General features: G+C 39.5%; 1 protein-coding gene across 1 annotated transcript in view; it reads left to right on the top strand.

The window, feature by feature from the left end:
• LOC104069585 (F-box/WD repeat-containing protein 11) overlaps positions 1–17,462 on the top strand; it is a gene marked incomplete at its 3' end in the record, with an annotated part of 50,667 nt that extends 33,205 nt beyond the window's left edge. Inside the window, exons 4-10 of the mRNA XM_009583108.1 lie at positions 38–224; positions 1,055–1,145; positions 13,298–13,435; positions 14,048–14,166; positions 15,180–15,429; positions 16,595–16,713; positions 17,352–17,462. Of these exons, the coding sequence (XP_009581403.1) occupies positions 38–224; positions 1,055–1,145; positions 13,298–13,435; positions 14,048–14,166; positions 15,180–15,429; positions 16,595–16,713; positions 17,352–17,462 (1,015 nt within the window). The remainder of the gene's footprint in view (positions 1–37; positions 225–1,054; positions 1,146–13,297; positions 13,436–14,047; positions 14,167–15,179; positions 15,430–16,594; positions 16,714–17,351) is intronic.
• Positions 17,463–17,904: the final 442 nt, after the last annotated feature.

Raw genomic sequence — 17,904 nt, 5'->3', positions numbered from 1 at the left:
AGTGATTGACATTTTGATTGCCTTTATTTCTTTATAGAACAAGGCTTAGATCACATAGCAGAAAACATCCTTTCCTATCTTGATGCCAGATCACTCTGTGCAGCAGAGCTGGTATGTAAGGAATGGCAGAGAGTCATCTCTGAGGGAATGCTGTGGAAAAAATTGATTGAAAGAATGGTACGCACAGATCCGCTATGGAAGGGACTGTCAGAAAGAAGGGGTTGGTAAGTATCTTGACAATAACTAAATTCACCTTTTACAGTGTTCTCCTTCACAAATTTCCCTAATCATGAGCTCTGCCGAAAAGTAAGTTTATAGTAAATTGGTATCACTGAGATCCGTATGTCTGCCATGGACTAGTGGGGGTAGCTACGGCGAAAGCTGTCAGTTCCTGTTTCTATTTTGGCTTTGTCCCCTGTGCTTTTGTGCACCAGTGTCTTCAACACTTGCTTTCTTGTGGTAAGTCTGTCTGCAAATTTGTAATTTCTGTTTTGCAGGGAGAACTAACATGTAGAATCAGCTCACAAAAAACATGTTTTGCAGGGCTTTTTCTTGAGTGAAGTATTTCCAATTAAACTTTTTTTTTTTTGCTTAAAATGTAAAATAGCTGATTGGGCTGCAGAAGCCTCTCTCAGAGAGAAACCATTTATGTTTATGGCAATGGAGTTTTTCTATCCTTTATGAGTGTCTGAAGAGACGAAGTGTTCTGCTTTAGAAACCTGCTTTTCTGTGCTCTCTAGTGGTGTGCCTAAGAAAATGCAAGGCATGTTGTAAAGAGCAAGAGGATGACACCCTGCTGGCTAAAAGCCTTATGAAGCAGTGAACACTAATTTGGAAAACCATAAGGAAAATACCTCTTATCTTTTTAGTCTTGGACATTTTAAATACAGCTCTCAAATTGTAAAGTCACAAGGGTTATAACAGCAATACTAAAAATTCTTACAAGTATTCTGTGAGAATATGTCATAAGGTTTTGTTCTGTGCAGATTTTGAATTCCTTTGAAGTTTGGATTCTTTGTGGTAAATTGAAAAATATCTCTCTGGTTCTTTCTAGGGATCAGTACCTGTTTAAAAACAGACCAACAGATGGCCCCCCAAATTCATTTTACAGGTCCTTATACCCCAAGATAATACAGGATATAGAGGTACGTTTTCTGATATATAATACCTGCAGGAGAAATAATGTTGCATATTGTTGGTGTTTCAAAGATGGTGCATGTTGGAGCAACGAAGCATATCATACGTATCTGCATCACTACTACTTTGTGAGCTCTGGCTCCTCAGACAATGTAAAAAATACCCTCAGCAACTTACTGCCACAGTACATGCATTAACGTGTTACTTTAAGTGTTAACACCATCTTTTTTGCGTTTAAAGATTTTTTGAACTCTTCTGGGACTGTGGATTTTAATAAAATAGCTGGTTTAGGAAACTTACTACTCCAAGACAATTCCACGTATTGCTGAATGTTCTAATATATCAGTGACACTCACTTACAAAGTGATCTGAGGGTTAACGCCTTAAACGCCAATCATTTAAGATGTTGCTCATTTAGTAACTTACTACTTCTAAATCAGTCACTGCTGCAAATACAGCTTTCTTCAGGTATGGGATTCTTTTTCCCCCTCGAGTGGTTTGATGAGAACAATCAGTCCTACAATGATAAACACAGTAGGGGTATTGGTGGTAAAAAGACTGTAGAAATGACTATTCTTTTCTTTGATATAAAATTTTGCTTATCTTGTTTAAGAGTTACAAAGTTGGGCTTGCTCACTTATTTTAAAATGTTTCTGATAAATCAGGATCATCTTGGGTATTCTGCCTACCAGCAGAAAATCTGTCTCGCTCAGTTTGCTGTGTACCCACCACAAAACTCTTTAAGTTACACCACAGACTGTAATGGATTTATTTCAACCACGTGATGGATGTGAAATTATTGGTCTGAAATTCATTAGTGGGGAAACACGTGTTTTGATGTTTAAGACAGATGTGAACTAATGGAGTCATTCTGCTATGGCAAATGTGAGTTTTTCTTGCTTGGCACGCAGTAAACAAAATTATTCAGAACTCTCAACCTATCTGTAAAATGTATCTGCTGGAAAACATAATCCAATTTTCAAATATTTTTTTATAACCCTTGCTACACAATTTATAAACATTTAAAGATAAAGAACCAAGCATGAAATGTAGCCTAGGCAAAATAAGATCAAACTTGATATTTACTTGTGAGCTGAATGATACACATTTTATTATTTGAAGGGAGATGTCTACTCACTATAAGGAACGACAGAGTGATATTGCAATCCTAAGAAGCCCATGGGATTAAAGAGAACTCTTAATGTGATATTTTCTTGCTTTCTGCAAAATTCTGGCACTGTTCGGTAACGAAAATGGGTGAAAAGATGACCTTTGAGATGAACACTTTGAGTAGAACACTGAAGGAGTTCAGCATTATTATAATTCAGATTTTTAAGTTATTTTTCTGAAACTCATTTGTTTAGGTGTAAGTGGAACATTTGTATAGGAATTATTATTATTAGAGATGGGAGTGTTCCTTAGAGATGTTCCGAGGCCATTCAGCCTTTGAACTGTCACAATCTGCTATTTAATACTTTCATTCTCTAGTTGCCATAGATGTGCTAGTACAATGCACAGAAACGAAGCTCCTGAATTGGACAGTTTTTGTTAGTATGAAATAAGCAGGAAAAAACCAAAACCCTCAGGCTTCGCTTGTTGCTAATACATTAAATGTAAAAATTTTCAGTCTCTCAATATCTGGGAGTGGGGAAGGAGTATGCCACTAAAAATGTATCATAGTAATGAACATGTTTCTTGAAAAACTGAATTTCATTAAGATAACACTAAATACATTAAACCCTGAAATTAGAAGAAAAATTTGCACTGCACTGCCTGAAAAGTAAGGGCTTATGTATTCAATATGGATAGAAAATGCATCAGTGTTTGGAAGTCAGGAAACACAGTTTTATAATACTCTTTTGAACCCTAACTTTCTTTCAGAGTTTCAACTCATAAATTTTTATTTTTCATTATATAATGCTCAGGTGGATGATGTGATAAATGTAGAATATGCAGAGTAAGGGGTTATCTCGTGTCAAGCTTTGAGATGGCGCTGGAACAGTAGAGCGTGCTGTATGTAAAACATGCCATACCACTAGTACTTAAAAATAGTAACGTGAGTAATGAGTGTGGGAAAAGAGTTGTCTTTTCTGCGGTGTACAAAGAGTAAACTGTAAGCTGTTGCCATAGTTTCTGCCCATTCCAAACTGCCTGGCAATCCAGCTACTTTTACATATGATTTCCATGGTTTCTATGTAATGCTTATATCCTTAACGATGTTAAATATTACTGGGGCATGCGGGAAACTCCTGTGTGTCTCAAACTCAGATGGAGGGAGGCAAGAATAGAGAAGCAGAATTCCTGTAATTCTGTACTTTTCATTCCATGCTTGTGTCTATAAACCTATGAAAAACCTTTGGTTGTTAGTGGTTGTCAGTCACTTGGGGTAGAATTTAAGGTCTTTGCAGCTTCCCTCAGTGCTGTGTCCATGGCCCATGGATACTTTGGTAGAGCAGTAAAGCTGAAAGGAGCCAGGACCTGTCACCTCTGGGCTCTTGCCTCTGAACTGCACTTTAGCAAAAGTAAGTGTACGCCTCTGTTTGCCCAAATTCAGGAAGGAAATGCATCTTTGTCTGGTCTTCTAGAGTGGTGAAGTCTCTCTTTGAAAACTAATGGCTACTTCCAGAATCATCACTGCTCGGTTTATACAGGCGGCGCATTTCCCACTCCTGTTTCTTCGAAATTGCTGAACTGGAGGGGGAAGGCAGAAGGATGGGGGTATTGTGCCACGTCAATTTTTTCCCTGTTTACATATTTTCCTTCAAGCCTTCTGAAATACTGCTGTTTTCCAGGTTTCCAACCTGGAGTGGGGTTAGTGTTTCTGCTAATAGTCAAGGGTCCAATAATTCTTCCACCTCCAAAAGTCTATTATAATTTTTCTAATAAATCACCCTTTAAAGCACTTTTCACAAATTGCTTCCCTAAAGGACTATCAAAAGAAGCTTTTAACACTGTTTAAAAATGTAGATGGTGAGTAACAGTAACAACAAAACTTAGCTATAAGATTAGGCGCACTTCTTAACTTTCCTCCCTTTATTCTGTTTTTAAGCCTAAAATCATGCTCTCCCTCAGTTTCATACTTTTCCCATTCCTTCATTTTTCAAAGCAATGTGCAGAAGCTCTTAAACAAGGCTTTCATCTTAGCTGTGATGAAGAATTTTGTATCTCTGCGTACCAAAATGTTTTTTCTTCAAATATTTGCCTGGACCTTTAATAAGATCTTCCTGTTTCTGTCAGAGGGTCAGAGTTTAGGGAGCTAGTGATGAGCCAAAGACTACCATATTAGCATTTGTATAATGATAGAAGTATTTTTATAAGAAATTTATCTTGTGTCCAAAGGACTTGATTTTTTAATATGGTAAAATATATTTGATGTAACACACAAATTTGTCATTCAGTATTTTACCTGTGGAGCACAAAGATTAACTAAATTCTGCTAGACTGTTTCTAATTATAAGAGTTATTAATTTACTGCAGCTGGTACTGAATTGGATTGTGGGTAGAGATAAGCTCAAAGGAGAATGCGCTCTCTCCTTTGGATTGACGGACAGAATTTGAAAAGTAATCCAAAACCTGAATTAACAATTGGAAGGAAAAATGAGGAATGATAAATAGCAAATTTGAATTCTTTCCCTTGGGCTCTATTTGCATTTTGAGTCAAAAGTCCATGTAACCACAAAGTGTTGTTAGCTGCAAGGTAATACAGGCAATGATTTGGCAAAGTGAGGTTCCCTTGCCTCTCTGAAAATTTATGAGTGCCAATATCTGTTTATTTCATGCCAAACACATTTTAGGAACATAATGTCACTTCTGAAATCATTGGATTTGAAAATAAGAGGACATTTAGTGATCTGAAACCAAATTCTTGGAAAGAGGTGGTTACTTTCCACCTCCACTGTGAAGCCAAATATTTAATTAGGTTTCATTTCACAAGAGGTGGTCCAGTGATTTTAAATGTCTCCAAGTCAGATGTTGAATTGCCAGGCTTCTTTAGGAGCTTTTTTAAAGGGAAAACCTGATTTGGGGCTTATCCTAGAAAAGTGAACCTGGGTTTGCAAGACCTTGTTTATGGAGATGATCTGGTTGGTATCCTGTGCCTGGGTGCAGTCCTAAAGTGTTGTGGGGAAGGTCACCTGTTTTAATGGGACTGTGTTAATCGGCACATTGCCAGGATGGGAAGTTTAATACTGCTGATTCCAGAACCCCAAGTCCCTGGATTTTTTCCATATTATTTGTGAAGCTTGGCCAACTATTCTGTTTTCCCCTCAGGATTAGCACAAGTATCTATTTCTTGTGATGGGTTGAGAAGACTTACTTCATAAATGTTCCCCTTATCTTTAGGCACATGGCAAGTGCCCTCATCTTGTTTCCATGGAGACGTAGGTCCACCTAATTAAGATGAGAATTAAAATGTGATTTTGCTGAAGACTTTAGGAAAATGTGGTGCCGGGCCATCAGATAAATACCATGTGGTGTTCTGAATTTTGAAAAAGTTCAGATTTTAGGACTGGAACTGAAATTTTAAAGCCTTGGGAAAATTTGAAAAGGGGGAAAAGTCAGCTCTCCCCCTAAGTCACTGCCAACATTGGGAGATCTTGTTTATGAAAGTTGCAGTGTATAATTTCTGAGGGAAATGGGTTTGTTTAGTACTGTTCTAATTAGGATGCTGGAGGAATTTTATGTGCATGTGTGTGGAGAATCTGGTCAGCATTATACGCCTAGAAATTTTTTCAGCCAGCCTTTGAAATCGCTACTCCACAGGCACTTTCCAAAAGACGTTTCTTAAAAATGAAACTGGCCATGGAAAGAAGAGGCTTTTGAGTGGCAGGGACAAAGTTCTTGTGGTGCTCAGCACAGGTTTTGGCTCTCACGTCTGAACAGGGCAGAAGACTCCTTTCAGATGCCCCTAGCATGGGACAGATCCTTGACTTGGCTTTTTTTGTTCACTTTGCCCACATCACACCTACTTTTTTCACAAACAGGCATAAAAGGCTGCCGTTTGTCTTCTGCAGATTTGAAAGAAGGATTCATTGTTCCTGTTTGAGTACTTCGAATGCCCCTGTGCTCTGGTAGGGCCTGATAAGTACCTGTTTAAATATAACTTTGTATTTTTATGGTGTTAGGCATAAACTTAGTTATTGTCTCCAATGGAACCTAAAAGGTGCAATAATTTTGTTTTTCAGCAGCATTGTCCTTTGTCAGGTGTTGTGTATAGTCCAGATGCATGTGTCATTGAAGTGCCTCAGAGGGCCTCTCTCTGTTTTCATTGCTGTTGGCTTGTATTTTTAAGATTTCCTCTCCAGATAGCTGTACTTCTCCTCTATCGCTTTGGTCCATTTAAAGTTAGTATATTTTGATGTTGCATCATAACCTGAAAGCTTGACATTTTACTGTCTCTTAAGTGTGTTAGACCTAGTTGATGGAAGTTGGTGGAAATGGGGATCCTTTAAGAGAAAACCAGCGAGATCATCCGTGGGTGTTACTGTGATCACTGCAGCTGCAGAGATGAAAAAGGTTTCCTTCATCAGATGCTGCCCTTGTATCTCTTTTGGGATCTCATGCTTTGTAGCTGTGTTTGCAGAAGTGCTTGATAGAGAAGACAGACCTTTCAGGGGAGAGGGACTGCTTTGTTCATCTGCATCCTCCTGTTACGGGTTCTCCTGAGTAGGAGTTGAGAGGATTCTTTATTCCCTCCCTGGGGAAACAGAACAACTGTACCGTCAGATCAAAGATCTAGCACAGCATCCTGTCTCTTGACAGCATCCAGTAACAGATGAATGGGGTAGAGCACGGGGACACGATGCTACATTTCATTTACGTGGGAGTAATCAGTCTCTCATTTCCTGCCTCATCTTCTGTCTCCATCAACAAACCAGTCACCACCACCATCCTGGGCAGTAAGATAGTCCTAATGCTGAATTACTGTTATTTAGGTCTGAAACTTCAGTTTATGTTGCCTTTTTTATCTGATTTGCCTAATCTGTCTGGTGTATAACACCATTTTGACACTTAGAGAACATGCTGTCTTTTCTTCATGCGTGATGAAATGGTCACTATTATACTGTCAGCTTTCTCCCAGAGTGATTTCCTATATTCCTTGTAGGTCAGTGGCCTTTAATGCAGTTTCTGCAAGTCGTCTCCTCTTCCTCTGTAGGACATTAGCATATTCCACTCCAGATTTATCTCACTCAGCATCGTAAGGTCGATCTGTTCTTTTTAAATGTAGCTTTAAAAAGGGTTCAGCAAAGCCGCAGTGAGACTCGGGAATAGTTTTGCTTGGTGGACATTTGAGCAGCTGCGTACATATTGGATCAATCGCATGCAGAAAGAGACAACACTTCATCAATTTATATTGTCCACATTTTGATCTTACCTAAGCAGCTGTAAACATTAGGAGCTTAATTTTTAGGTCTCGAATTCTGCCAAAAAATCATTATTTAATTGTAACACTTGCTAGGAAAAGCTTCCAATTCCTTTTTCTCTAGAGTTGTTTAGATTTTTGGACTTTGCTGTTTATGGCTTTTCTTTTGGTCGTGGAATTCATACTAAAAGTGATATTTTACCCCAAACTGATCTGAAAGCCCATGTAGTGCTCAGACGTGGAGTGGCTGTCAGTACTACACTCCTAGCTTTTTGGCCCTGCTTTAATTTCGGACTGTTCCTCAAAACATAGCCTGAGTATCCTGTGATTTTTATAAATCCAGCCAGAAGCCCACTTTTCAGTTATTGGAAGTTGTGTCGTCTTCCCCCGCCCCCCCCTTTTTTTTTTTGTGAAAGTGGGCCTTTCTGCTTTTATGAAACAAATGCACGCTGAATTTTAGATATATAGTTACACATGTATAAAAATTAGCGTATGTTATATGTTAGTGGGGTATAGTGAATCCCTATTTCTCTATTTGTTAGTCTTGCTTCTGTGATTCTTCATGAAGATGGTTTTTATTCTTACTTGGCTTTTCTGTTTGCATGAAATGAGGTAAATACCAAAAATGAGTTGATTGCTGTTTTGAATTAATACTTGCTTAGGTTTACTTCCTTGCATTTGTTTACTATGGTACTGTTTACTACCTCTTCCCACGTAACATGGCAACAATTTCTTCCATATAACTTTTTCTTTTCTTCTGGACTTTCACTTAGCTTTAATTGTGAATAATCTAAAATATGAAGAATTCTTGGTAGTGGAAAGCGCAAATTCTTTTGACAAGCAGTAGTGCCTACGTTTTCAGATCAGTACTGTATAAATTTTACCTTAAACACTAAAGAGCTCTCATATGAGGGACACAGTGTCATGCAGCTCTCAGTTGTATAGCTGCTGCCTTCTACGTTTCAAAGCATCTTGAGAGTAAAATCCAAATCTAAGCACTCTTCTGAGTCCTGTAGTGTAGCATGAATCATGTTGGTTCAGCTTTTTCATTGACTGGGGTAAGAGAATTAATAGGGGAAGGCAATATGCTTAATGGTAAATGTAGGATAATAAATGGCAAGGTGTGGTGGTGGATGGTTTGCAGCACTTGGTGTTCTCTCTTCTAACAGCAGTGCCAATTTATGTTCAAGATGTTGGTATGGACATCTGTATACCCTGCTGCTTTCTTCCCAGGACATGTTTACTGGCTCAGGTGACAATATGCTCACGTCTTAGTGAATGTGTAATTAGGTGCACCATGCCTTCAGCCAAAACTCTTCAGCTACTCCGTTGAGATGTAAGCTCTGTAGAGCTTACTGACCACATTATTTTCTCATTCATCACTTCCACTATGCAGCTGGTCTGAGGAGGAGGTGTTTTATGAAGGGGATGTTGGATGCATTGCAAGTACTTTTTCTGCCATGCTGTTTTGGCACAGAGATTTCATTGCTGTTCATGTACAGTACCCGCCCCAGTGCTGATCCAGTTCTTGTGGTCTTTGAATTTCTAGCTATCTTTGCTGCTACATGCCTACCACCAGCACTTAACTCCTTAATAGTGGGTTTTAGAGGTGATGACACTCACAAGAAAGATGGTGATGCTCTTTACTTGCAGGGTTTTTATCCCTCCACGGGGTGCTTTGGAAGGAGGCTTTGCTGCTGGCACATTTTGTCATCTGTTGCTGTGAGGCAGTCATCCCTGTGTGGTCAGAAATCTTGTGGTTTGTGCTGTTGTGGTAATGACAGGACAGCTAGTTCTCTGCAGATTCTTCTTGAGGACCAGTTCAAGCCTTCTAGGTAATAAGTATCACGTAGTCTTTCTTCTTCAGGCTGATATAGAGACTACAAAAGCTCTTTGGCCCTCACTGTCTAACCCAACAGTGAATTCCAGACTCAAGCCAGGATCTAGGGGATCAGTATCCTTCAAGAGCTTGATGCTTTTTTTGCCCCCCTAATGATTGTAGCATCCTCAGAGAATCTGAGAGAGGAAAGACCTTAGAGATGCAGGGAGCCTGGTACCATGGCCAAGCTGTCATTTTGTCTTTGCTTATCAAACCCTCTTAACTTCATAATGAATGAAATATTAAGCCCTTTCCACCCCGATGACATAAGTTCATTTGCTTTTGCCTGTCCTCTGCCAGAGTCAGGAAGGATTTTCTTTCTTCTCTTAGAAGAAAGCATGTGAATAACAAGGGTTTGGATTTTAACTGCCCCTGGCGTAAATGCCTAATGCTTCAGGAGAAATCCCTACATAAGTAACAGATGTCTAGGTTCCTTTTTCTTTTTTCTGCCCCATTTGTCCTGCAGGAGAATTGTGTATTCGGAGGGAACAGAAACTCCTTGGTTTATGGGATTAAGATAAACCCACTTACTCTGCAATAACATTCACAAGGATAAAAATGCAATTTTTAGCCAAGGAGCTGAACACAGTGTACATTATCAAACGGGAAAAAACCCTTTTCCTAGTAGATTATCCTTAACACTTCCAATGTATAGTAAATGTTCCAACTGTTAATCCAGATTAATTGCATCTTTTTTTACTGTGCATCTTTGTACCAGAGAATATATTCTGGCATGGTCAAGCTTGGCTATACCTCTGCATCTTGGGCTATTTTCTATGTGTACTTTTCTCTCTAAATGCCTTTTTTATCCATTTATGCATTTCTTCAGCTGCCAAATGGCTCTCCTGCTGTGGCAGATGCTTTGGCTTCGTGCTTGGTCTTTATCCCTTTTATGTCCAGATTTTGTTGGTTATACAGCATTTGTCAGCTACTTGCTGCTATTGCTCTAGTGAGCTTTTAGAAAAGTGTGAGAAACCTTTTTTTTACATGTGTGAACTAAGGAGATAGTGTTCTGCAACATCTTGCTTTTAATTGTGAAAACCAAGTTTAGAGGCAGTTGTCTTGGGAGTCTTTGAGGGGGATCTGTAGAAAATACAGTGGTGGGTGTTGCGTATGTTAGTATTAGGTTTGGTACCATAAATATGGAAATAAACCATGGGTCTCTTCAGCATTGACTCCCTGATGCTTGTAACAGTCCGTAAAACATAGCAGTTTCTCCCTCGCCCCTTGTACGTGCAGGCCTACCTACCTACTCGGCGTGTACAGAGTTTATTAAGATATCTCCTGGAAGGAGGTTGCAGATGAAGACTTTTACTAACTGCACTATTCAGTAACAACCAGAAATTTCCTATAGCAAGAAGCTTTAATGTGGTTGCCAATATTGTATTAAATAGGTTCTTTTTCAGAGGGTCCTCCAGGTTGCCCACCCACTCAGCCGTATTTAGTCATCTAAAATAATGTTATTTCTCTATACGTACACATCTGTTTTCACTCTATTGCCAATTGAAATGCTGCTGTATATTCTCTGTGTATTGTGGCTACTTTCCCAGCATATTGAAAATTTACGCAGTGTAAGGGGATTTTACAAGTTCTCGAAAAACATGAAGTATTTTCCCACAGTAGCCACACCGTATAATGTCTAAGTGAAATGACATCTATTCACAGAATTAAAATGTGCACCTGCATATGACTTACTGCTTTATCCTGCCTTCACATAGATATAAATAATACTTCAGCTTCTTTTATTTGAAGCCAACATTTTCTCACAGGGAGCTTATTAAGTAGCTTCCTATAGTGAACTTCTGAGAATTAAGCCAGCTAGTGTCCTGAATGTCTGGTGAGCATACTTTTACTGACTGCTGTTTTGTTTAGGAAACTGTTACAAGCAAAATTTCTCATTTGTGGTGTTCTTAATGTATTCTGTAGCTATTGGTAATCGCTGTCGCAGGAAGCTGAAGTGTGAAAGTGCTCGAATGATGTTTGAGCACTCGGCAGCTAGAGTAATCCGGTGTGTGTTATGTGCAGCTGCTTATTTCAGACCTTTCCAAGAATGAAACTCTCCCTTAGACTTCTTAGAGTTGAATGTCTGAACATACATGGTTTCTAAAACTATTTAAATTGGGTAACTCTAATTGTCATGTTTTCTCTCCTGTGTCTCTCCTATGTCCTGTGTTAGTATTGCATTTTTAAATATCTTGCCTTCAGATCTGTAATTACATTGGTTTGTGCTGTTAATGTCTAAAATCCTCTCCTGTTTCCGAGAGTCACCTCTGTAGCAGCAAAGGAGTTAATGTGTTGCAGTTCTGCCCTCCTAGCCCAGATGATAAATCTTCAGATAAAGCTTGAGAATTGCCTGTCCTTCCTCCTCAAAACCTCCATCCCATGCTGAGCGAGTCTGCTACCTTCAAGGCAGGAGTCCAAGGCTGAACCAGCGCAGTGTCAATTTGAACGTTTTAAGCCCAGTTCCCAGTCTGACAATCAGCAGCGCGCTAGCTGGCCAGAAAAGCTGATCCCAAACTGACAGATGACTTGCTATCTTAATTTCATTAACTTCCCCACCAAATTGGAAGAGAATGAGAGGAGATGAATAACTTGTCAGCATGCTCCTCTAGAAGCATCTCTTAGTACTTATGATTTAGACAGATTCCTGGGGCACATCAGGTTTGTATTATGACTGTGTATAATTCTCTCCAGATTTCATAATGGGAGACAATTGAAGGAGCAAATGTGTGGAAAACAAAGTGGTAGGCTAGAGTTTTCCCTTGGAGCAGACGTGTTTTCCTAGAATTGGGACGTCATAGTAGCACTGCACTTTTGTCTTTAATAAGCATTTCAGTTGTTTTCGAGTCTTGGAGGAGCTGCAGAGGTGCGTGCTATTGCTTTGAAAGTTAGGATTTGGTTATAATACGCTTCTCTAAACAAACTGATAGTCGATCACCCTCTCCCCAGGTTTCCATGCAGTATTTGGAGGGGGATCCCAGGGAAATAGCTAAATAAATAGCCTGTTCTGGTGCCTATGCTATGATTCTAAGACGGAAAGCATCCCAGCCTGTCTAGGTACTGCAGGTGTTGGCCTGGAGTTCTGTGCACGGATTCTCTTATGATTGTTGTTACAAACTTCCTATCCAGAATTTTACATTTCTTTGAAACCAACATTGGTTGTCTTACAAGTAATAAAGCTGATTAAAACATGGAAGTCATCCTGGTTCTGCTATGAAATGGTTTGTGGCTTTTTAAGGTGTGTCAGGTCTCTTTCCTTAAAAATATCTCTCAGAATGAAGATGCTGAGAATTACACTTCCACAGATTTTAAGGGTGGAAAAAAGTAAGTTTGGATTATTTGAAATCTTACAGTCCCTATTCAGTTTTATTTTTATCAGATTTTAAGGTTCTTAGAGGAGGCTTTCATATGTCAAAATCCCTTTCTAAGATGCGTAACAACAGTTAATAGGTGAAATGACTGGGTAGGGGAAGGAAAGGTCCAAGAACTCCCATAACCTCCCGTTGGACGCAGCGGTTCTGTAATGTTAGTTACTCAGGTGAGGCTGAACACGGCACCCATACGAGCTCCTGGTTTAATCTTTGCAGCTTATGTCAGATGGTCATGTAAATATAGGGGGGAACTGAATTGTTATGAAATGTGTCTCTCTAATGGCTCCTTTGGAAATTCTCATTAAGGGTAGTTGATTTTCACCACTAAAACCAGCTTTTGTCATGACAAATTATAAAAGTCCTATTTCTAATTCATTGTGTTTTGTGTATTTTTATTGGGGGGGGAAGAAAAGATAATTTAAGTTTTATCTACTTCAGATTTAAGGATGGCATATGTAAAAGTGGAAAGATTGCTGTGTATGTGTTGGAATAGTCATGCTCAAGCATGCAGCCTCACGCCTAGCTCCTGATTGTTTCCCCTCTTGTTAGACTATAGAATCTAACTGGCGATGTGGGCGACATAATTTGCAAAGAATTCAGTGCCGCTCTGAAAACAGCAAAGGTGTCTACTGTTTACAGTATGATGATGAAAAGATTATCAGTGGCCTACGAGATAACTCCATTAAGGTAAATACTTTTTTCAGTCTTTTCCGTAGAGGTAAGTGGGTAATTCTGCCTTGGAAAGGTAGCTCCTTGATGATTTCTCTTGTCTCTTCATGGGACAGTATTTATCTGTGCAGGGTTTATGAGGACGGGATGTCTTCTGTAACCCTGCGAAGTTCTCACCTGCACTTTGCTCTAGAAACTTTGGGGACTGCCAGCCAGGAGATGGATACTGCTGACTACAAAGAAAGGCTTGTGAAGTCAGAGTCCACATAACATGAATGAAGACTGCATTTGCCACTGTCCTTAGTTGTGTCTCTTGTCATTGCTAGTATTTTGCTTTTATGCTAATAGATTGCTTTCATGCTAATCATCCATGGCATTTCCTTTCACAAAACATTTCCTTTCCTTTTATCTTTTTGTGATCATTGGTTATTTCACTGTTCTTGTCAAACACTTGCATCAAGGAGACTTCCTGAAGCTAAAAGGGAGAACAGGCCCACTGTTTGGACAGGCTAACTGCCCATGGATTTTTTCTGCTATCTCCAGTTTTCTTCCTTCCTTCTCTGTTGCGGCAATGTTCAAGTCTTGGATCCGTGTTCTTGATAAGCCATTTATATTTCTTATTTTTAACAGATTTGGGACAAAACAAGCTTGGAATGTTTGAAAGTATTAACAGGACATACTGGCTCAGTTCTTTGTCTGCAGTATGATGAAAGAGTCATTGTAACTGGATCTTCAGATTCTACAGTGAGGTGAGTGTTAAGTTTTTGCACTAGGCATATTTACAATAATCTGCAAATATCAGAAAACATCCCTCATATGAATGTGATATATTATCACATTCAAGATATTCACACTTGGCAAAGCAACGCATTCAATAAATGTTTTTCCAAATCTCAGTCTCGTTTTTTTAGTGTTAAGAATTTTGAAGGAATGTGACCTGCATGATTCAAGGCATATCCTGAAGTTGTAGAATGGCTGATGGCCAACTATACAATAATTTCCTAATTTAGGGTTTCTTGTACTGCCTTCTGACATCTCTTAATTATGACTATTAATGAAAGGGTACTTGGTATATATGGAGCACTTACCTGACAGCAATTTTAATGTTACGGAGTTTAAATTCCTGTATGAATTCAATGATCAGTAGATGTCCAACAAAGATGCTCAGATACAGTTCAGTGGAAGGGCCTTGTCTCCTTCTGGTGTCTTGCATTGGTATACTAATGTCAATCTCTAGAAAACTTCTAAAAAATTAAGAACTGATCATAACACCCATCAGGTAGTATAAATTAAGTAGTGATTTTTCACTTCATGAAAGCTAGTGGGTAGCCCTGGAGGGTGATACATCCCAGTTGCTACTGGCATGTGCTAAATCTGAATGAACGGTGTAAAACTGAAAAAATCATATTGGATAGTATTTTTTTTGGTCTGTTCCATCAATGTATACATCATACAGGTTTTAGTCATCCTGGAAGAGTTATAGAATTGTGGTCATTGTTAAGCAGCCCTTTCTCTTAGCAGTGGTCCCAACTTAGGCATTTCCTGGCCTAATTGTTCGCTGCTGTTAATTGTTGCTCGTGAGTCTGAGACATGAACTAGGATACTTCCCTAGTTGCTGTCTTCCTGCCTTTCCCAAGCCCTAAGAGGTGTTAAGCAACCAGAGAGCTCTCCATTAGAAACAGTAGCAGACATGTGCATGTTCACGCTTTATCCATCATAGCCATCATCCTTCATTTGGAATAAAATTCTTTTTTTTTTGCAGAGTTTGGGATGTAAATACAGGTGAAGTTCTGAACACGTTGATTCATCACAACGAGGCAGTGCTTCATTTGAGGTTCAGTAACGGCTTAATGGTGACATGCTCAAAGGACAGGTCAATTGCTGTTTGGGATATGGCATCACCTACTGACATCACCCTGCGCCGTGTCTTAGTTGGCCATCGTGCTGCCGTTAACGTGGTAGACTTCGATGACAAGTATATTGTGTCAGCGTCAGGTGACAGGACCATTAAAGTAAGTTGGCAGAGCTCTGATCTAAATGTGTGTGCCAACCAAGCCAGAAAAGCTTCTGAGTGTTACTCAATTCTGAATAGCCAAGGTGCTCATAGGCAGTTCTGCGCCTTTTTCTTTACCATTTGAGAGCTGCTTCCTCTTGCTAGCTGCTAATGTCTTTATGTGCATAACTAGGCTCATAACATTTTTGTGGCTTCTGTCATACAATTGCAAAAAAGTAAAGCCCATTTGCTGTTTGAACTCGTCTCAAGATCGGTTTGTTTGTTAAATGTGGCACATTTTGTGCCTTTTTCCAAGCGGTATTTTTTATTTCAATTGGCAGTCCTGTTCCAGACGTGAAATTTATCAGCAGTTGCCTTTCCTCACCACGCCTTCCCAGCAGCTCAACCAGACTTTGCCATGTTTGAAGAATTAAGAGGCTGTATTTGAAGACTATTACATACCAGAAGATTTGAGTTACCCAGAGTGTATTAATATAACAAAGGCGTTTCCACCCTTCCCTCTCTAGAACCAGAGCTACCTTGGACTGTGCCAAAAAGCTCTTGGCAGTTTCATGTCCAAATATCTGCCAAAGATCCTGCTGCACTCTGTGTTGGAAAATGAGCCACTAGATACTCTATGTTACAACTTCAATTACAGTTCATTAAAAATGGGCAAAGTTGATTGAATCATTTAATGTTAAGAAAGAAGCAGCCACCAAGCTTCTCTAGGCCACGGTTTTGACCTTCTCTTACTAGTAGATTGCTAGCAATTTCTGTGGTAAAAAAAAGATGTGGGGTTTTTGTGTGTGATAACTTCCACTTTTAAAAATGATTACTAACTTACAAAGATATTCAAGTGTAATCAAGTTTTTCAAATCATTTGGGGAAGTCTCTACCACCTGAAAATATTTTATATGCAACCCCCCAACTTTTCTCATTGACTCGATGTGCAATAGCGGTGCTCGTGGTTCTTGTCACTGCTAGGTCCCCATGGCGCCAGCCTTCCATTAATGCCATGTACCCACTCTTTGCCCATAAAAATACTATGCGCATTTTCATTCCACTGTCCAGCAAAGGTCAGCCTCAGACCTGTTCTGTTTATGAATTCATAACGGCTTCTATTGAAATCCAAAAATCTTGTTTGGGCATAATTCTCAGAGGGGCATTTATCCCATGTTTCACAGGTCTGGAGTACAAGTACTTGCGAGTTTGTTCGTACTCTAAATGGGCACAAGCGTGGCATTGCATGCCTCCAGTACAGGGATCGACTAGTTGTCAGTGGATCTTCAGACAATACCATTAGGTGGGTGCCCACAAGCTGCTATCGGTATGTAACAGTGTACATTTGCACATGTGAAAATAGGATTTCCCTGACCTTTGATGCTGTCCTGCACTGCTGCATGTTCAAAACATCCATGGTATGTCTTGCTATTGGAGCAGATGACATATGAATGAAACTTAACTCAGTGTGAGAGTAAACATATCACATCCCTGTGAAAAAGTGGGACACTGAGGTTTATGTCAAAGGTAAACAAAACTTCTTATCTATTGCTATAGTTTATCACCTTGTCTTCTGCTTGGAGAGATGAGGAAGACGTTGGTCACTGGTTTTCTTAATTACTTTCTGAACCTCTAATCATTGGTTTATGCAGAATAGAAAAAAGTGTATTAAAGTTTCCCAAGATAACTCAACATGTATCCAGCCTTTACTTGTATGTAATTTTGAATGACTAGGTTAATTTTATATACTGCAGCTGCAACACGAACTTATCTGTGAATTGCATTCAAGGAACATCTCATGGTTCTCATGCCTTTTTAAGCAAATTATGTGATATCTCCCACAGAAAACCATTCAGTAGTGTGCTTAAATCACTGCATGTGAGGCTAAGGGACAGTGCTGAACCTGAAGTACTCAAAGACTTTGTCCTCTGTTCTCTTAAGGCTATGGGACATTGAATGCGGTGCCTGTTTAAGAGTATTAGAAGGCCATGAAGAACTGGTTCGATGCATCAGGTTCGACAATAAGAGGATTGTTAGTGGAGCCTACGATGGGTATGTTTTTGAAAGCAATTTCAAAAAATTTTGCCTTTCTCAGCAAAGCATCTTCTGAAAACCATTGAGCCTTGTGTTCCCTTCTGTAAGGGTTCTCTTCTGATTTATAGAATAGAATCATAGAACCGTTTAGGTTGGAAAAAGACCTTTAAGATTATCGAGTCCAACCGTTAACCTAGCACTGCCAAGTCCACCACTAAACCATGTCCCTAGGCACCACATCTACATGTCTTTTAAATACCTCCTGGATGGTGACTCAAAAACTTCCAATTCCTCCAGGGTTGGTAACTATTTCCTTGGGCAGCCTGTTCTAATGCTTGACAACCCTTTTGGTGAAGAAATTTTTCCTAATATCCAATCTAAACCTCCCCTGGCGCAACTTGAGGCCATTTCCTCTTGACCTGTTGCTTGTAACTTGGAAGGAGAGACCAACACCCACCTC

This window comes from Fulmarus glacialis, unplaced genomic scaffold, assembly GCF_000690835.1.
Source record: "Fulmarus glacialis isolate BGI_N327 unplaced genomic scaffold, ASM69083v1 scaffold1328, whole genome shotgun sequence".
Lineage (NCBI taxonomy): Eukaryota > Metazoa > Chordata > Aves > Procellariiformes > Procellariidae > Fulmarus > Fulmarus glacialis.
The sequence above is the reverse complement of the archived record's forward strand: the minus strand, read 5'-3'. Positions and strand labels throughout refer to the sequence as shown.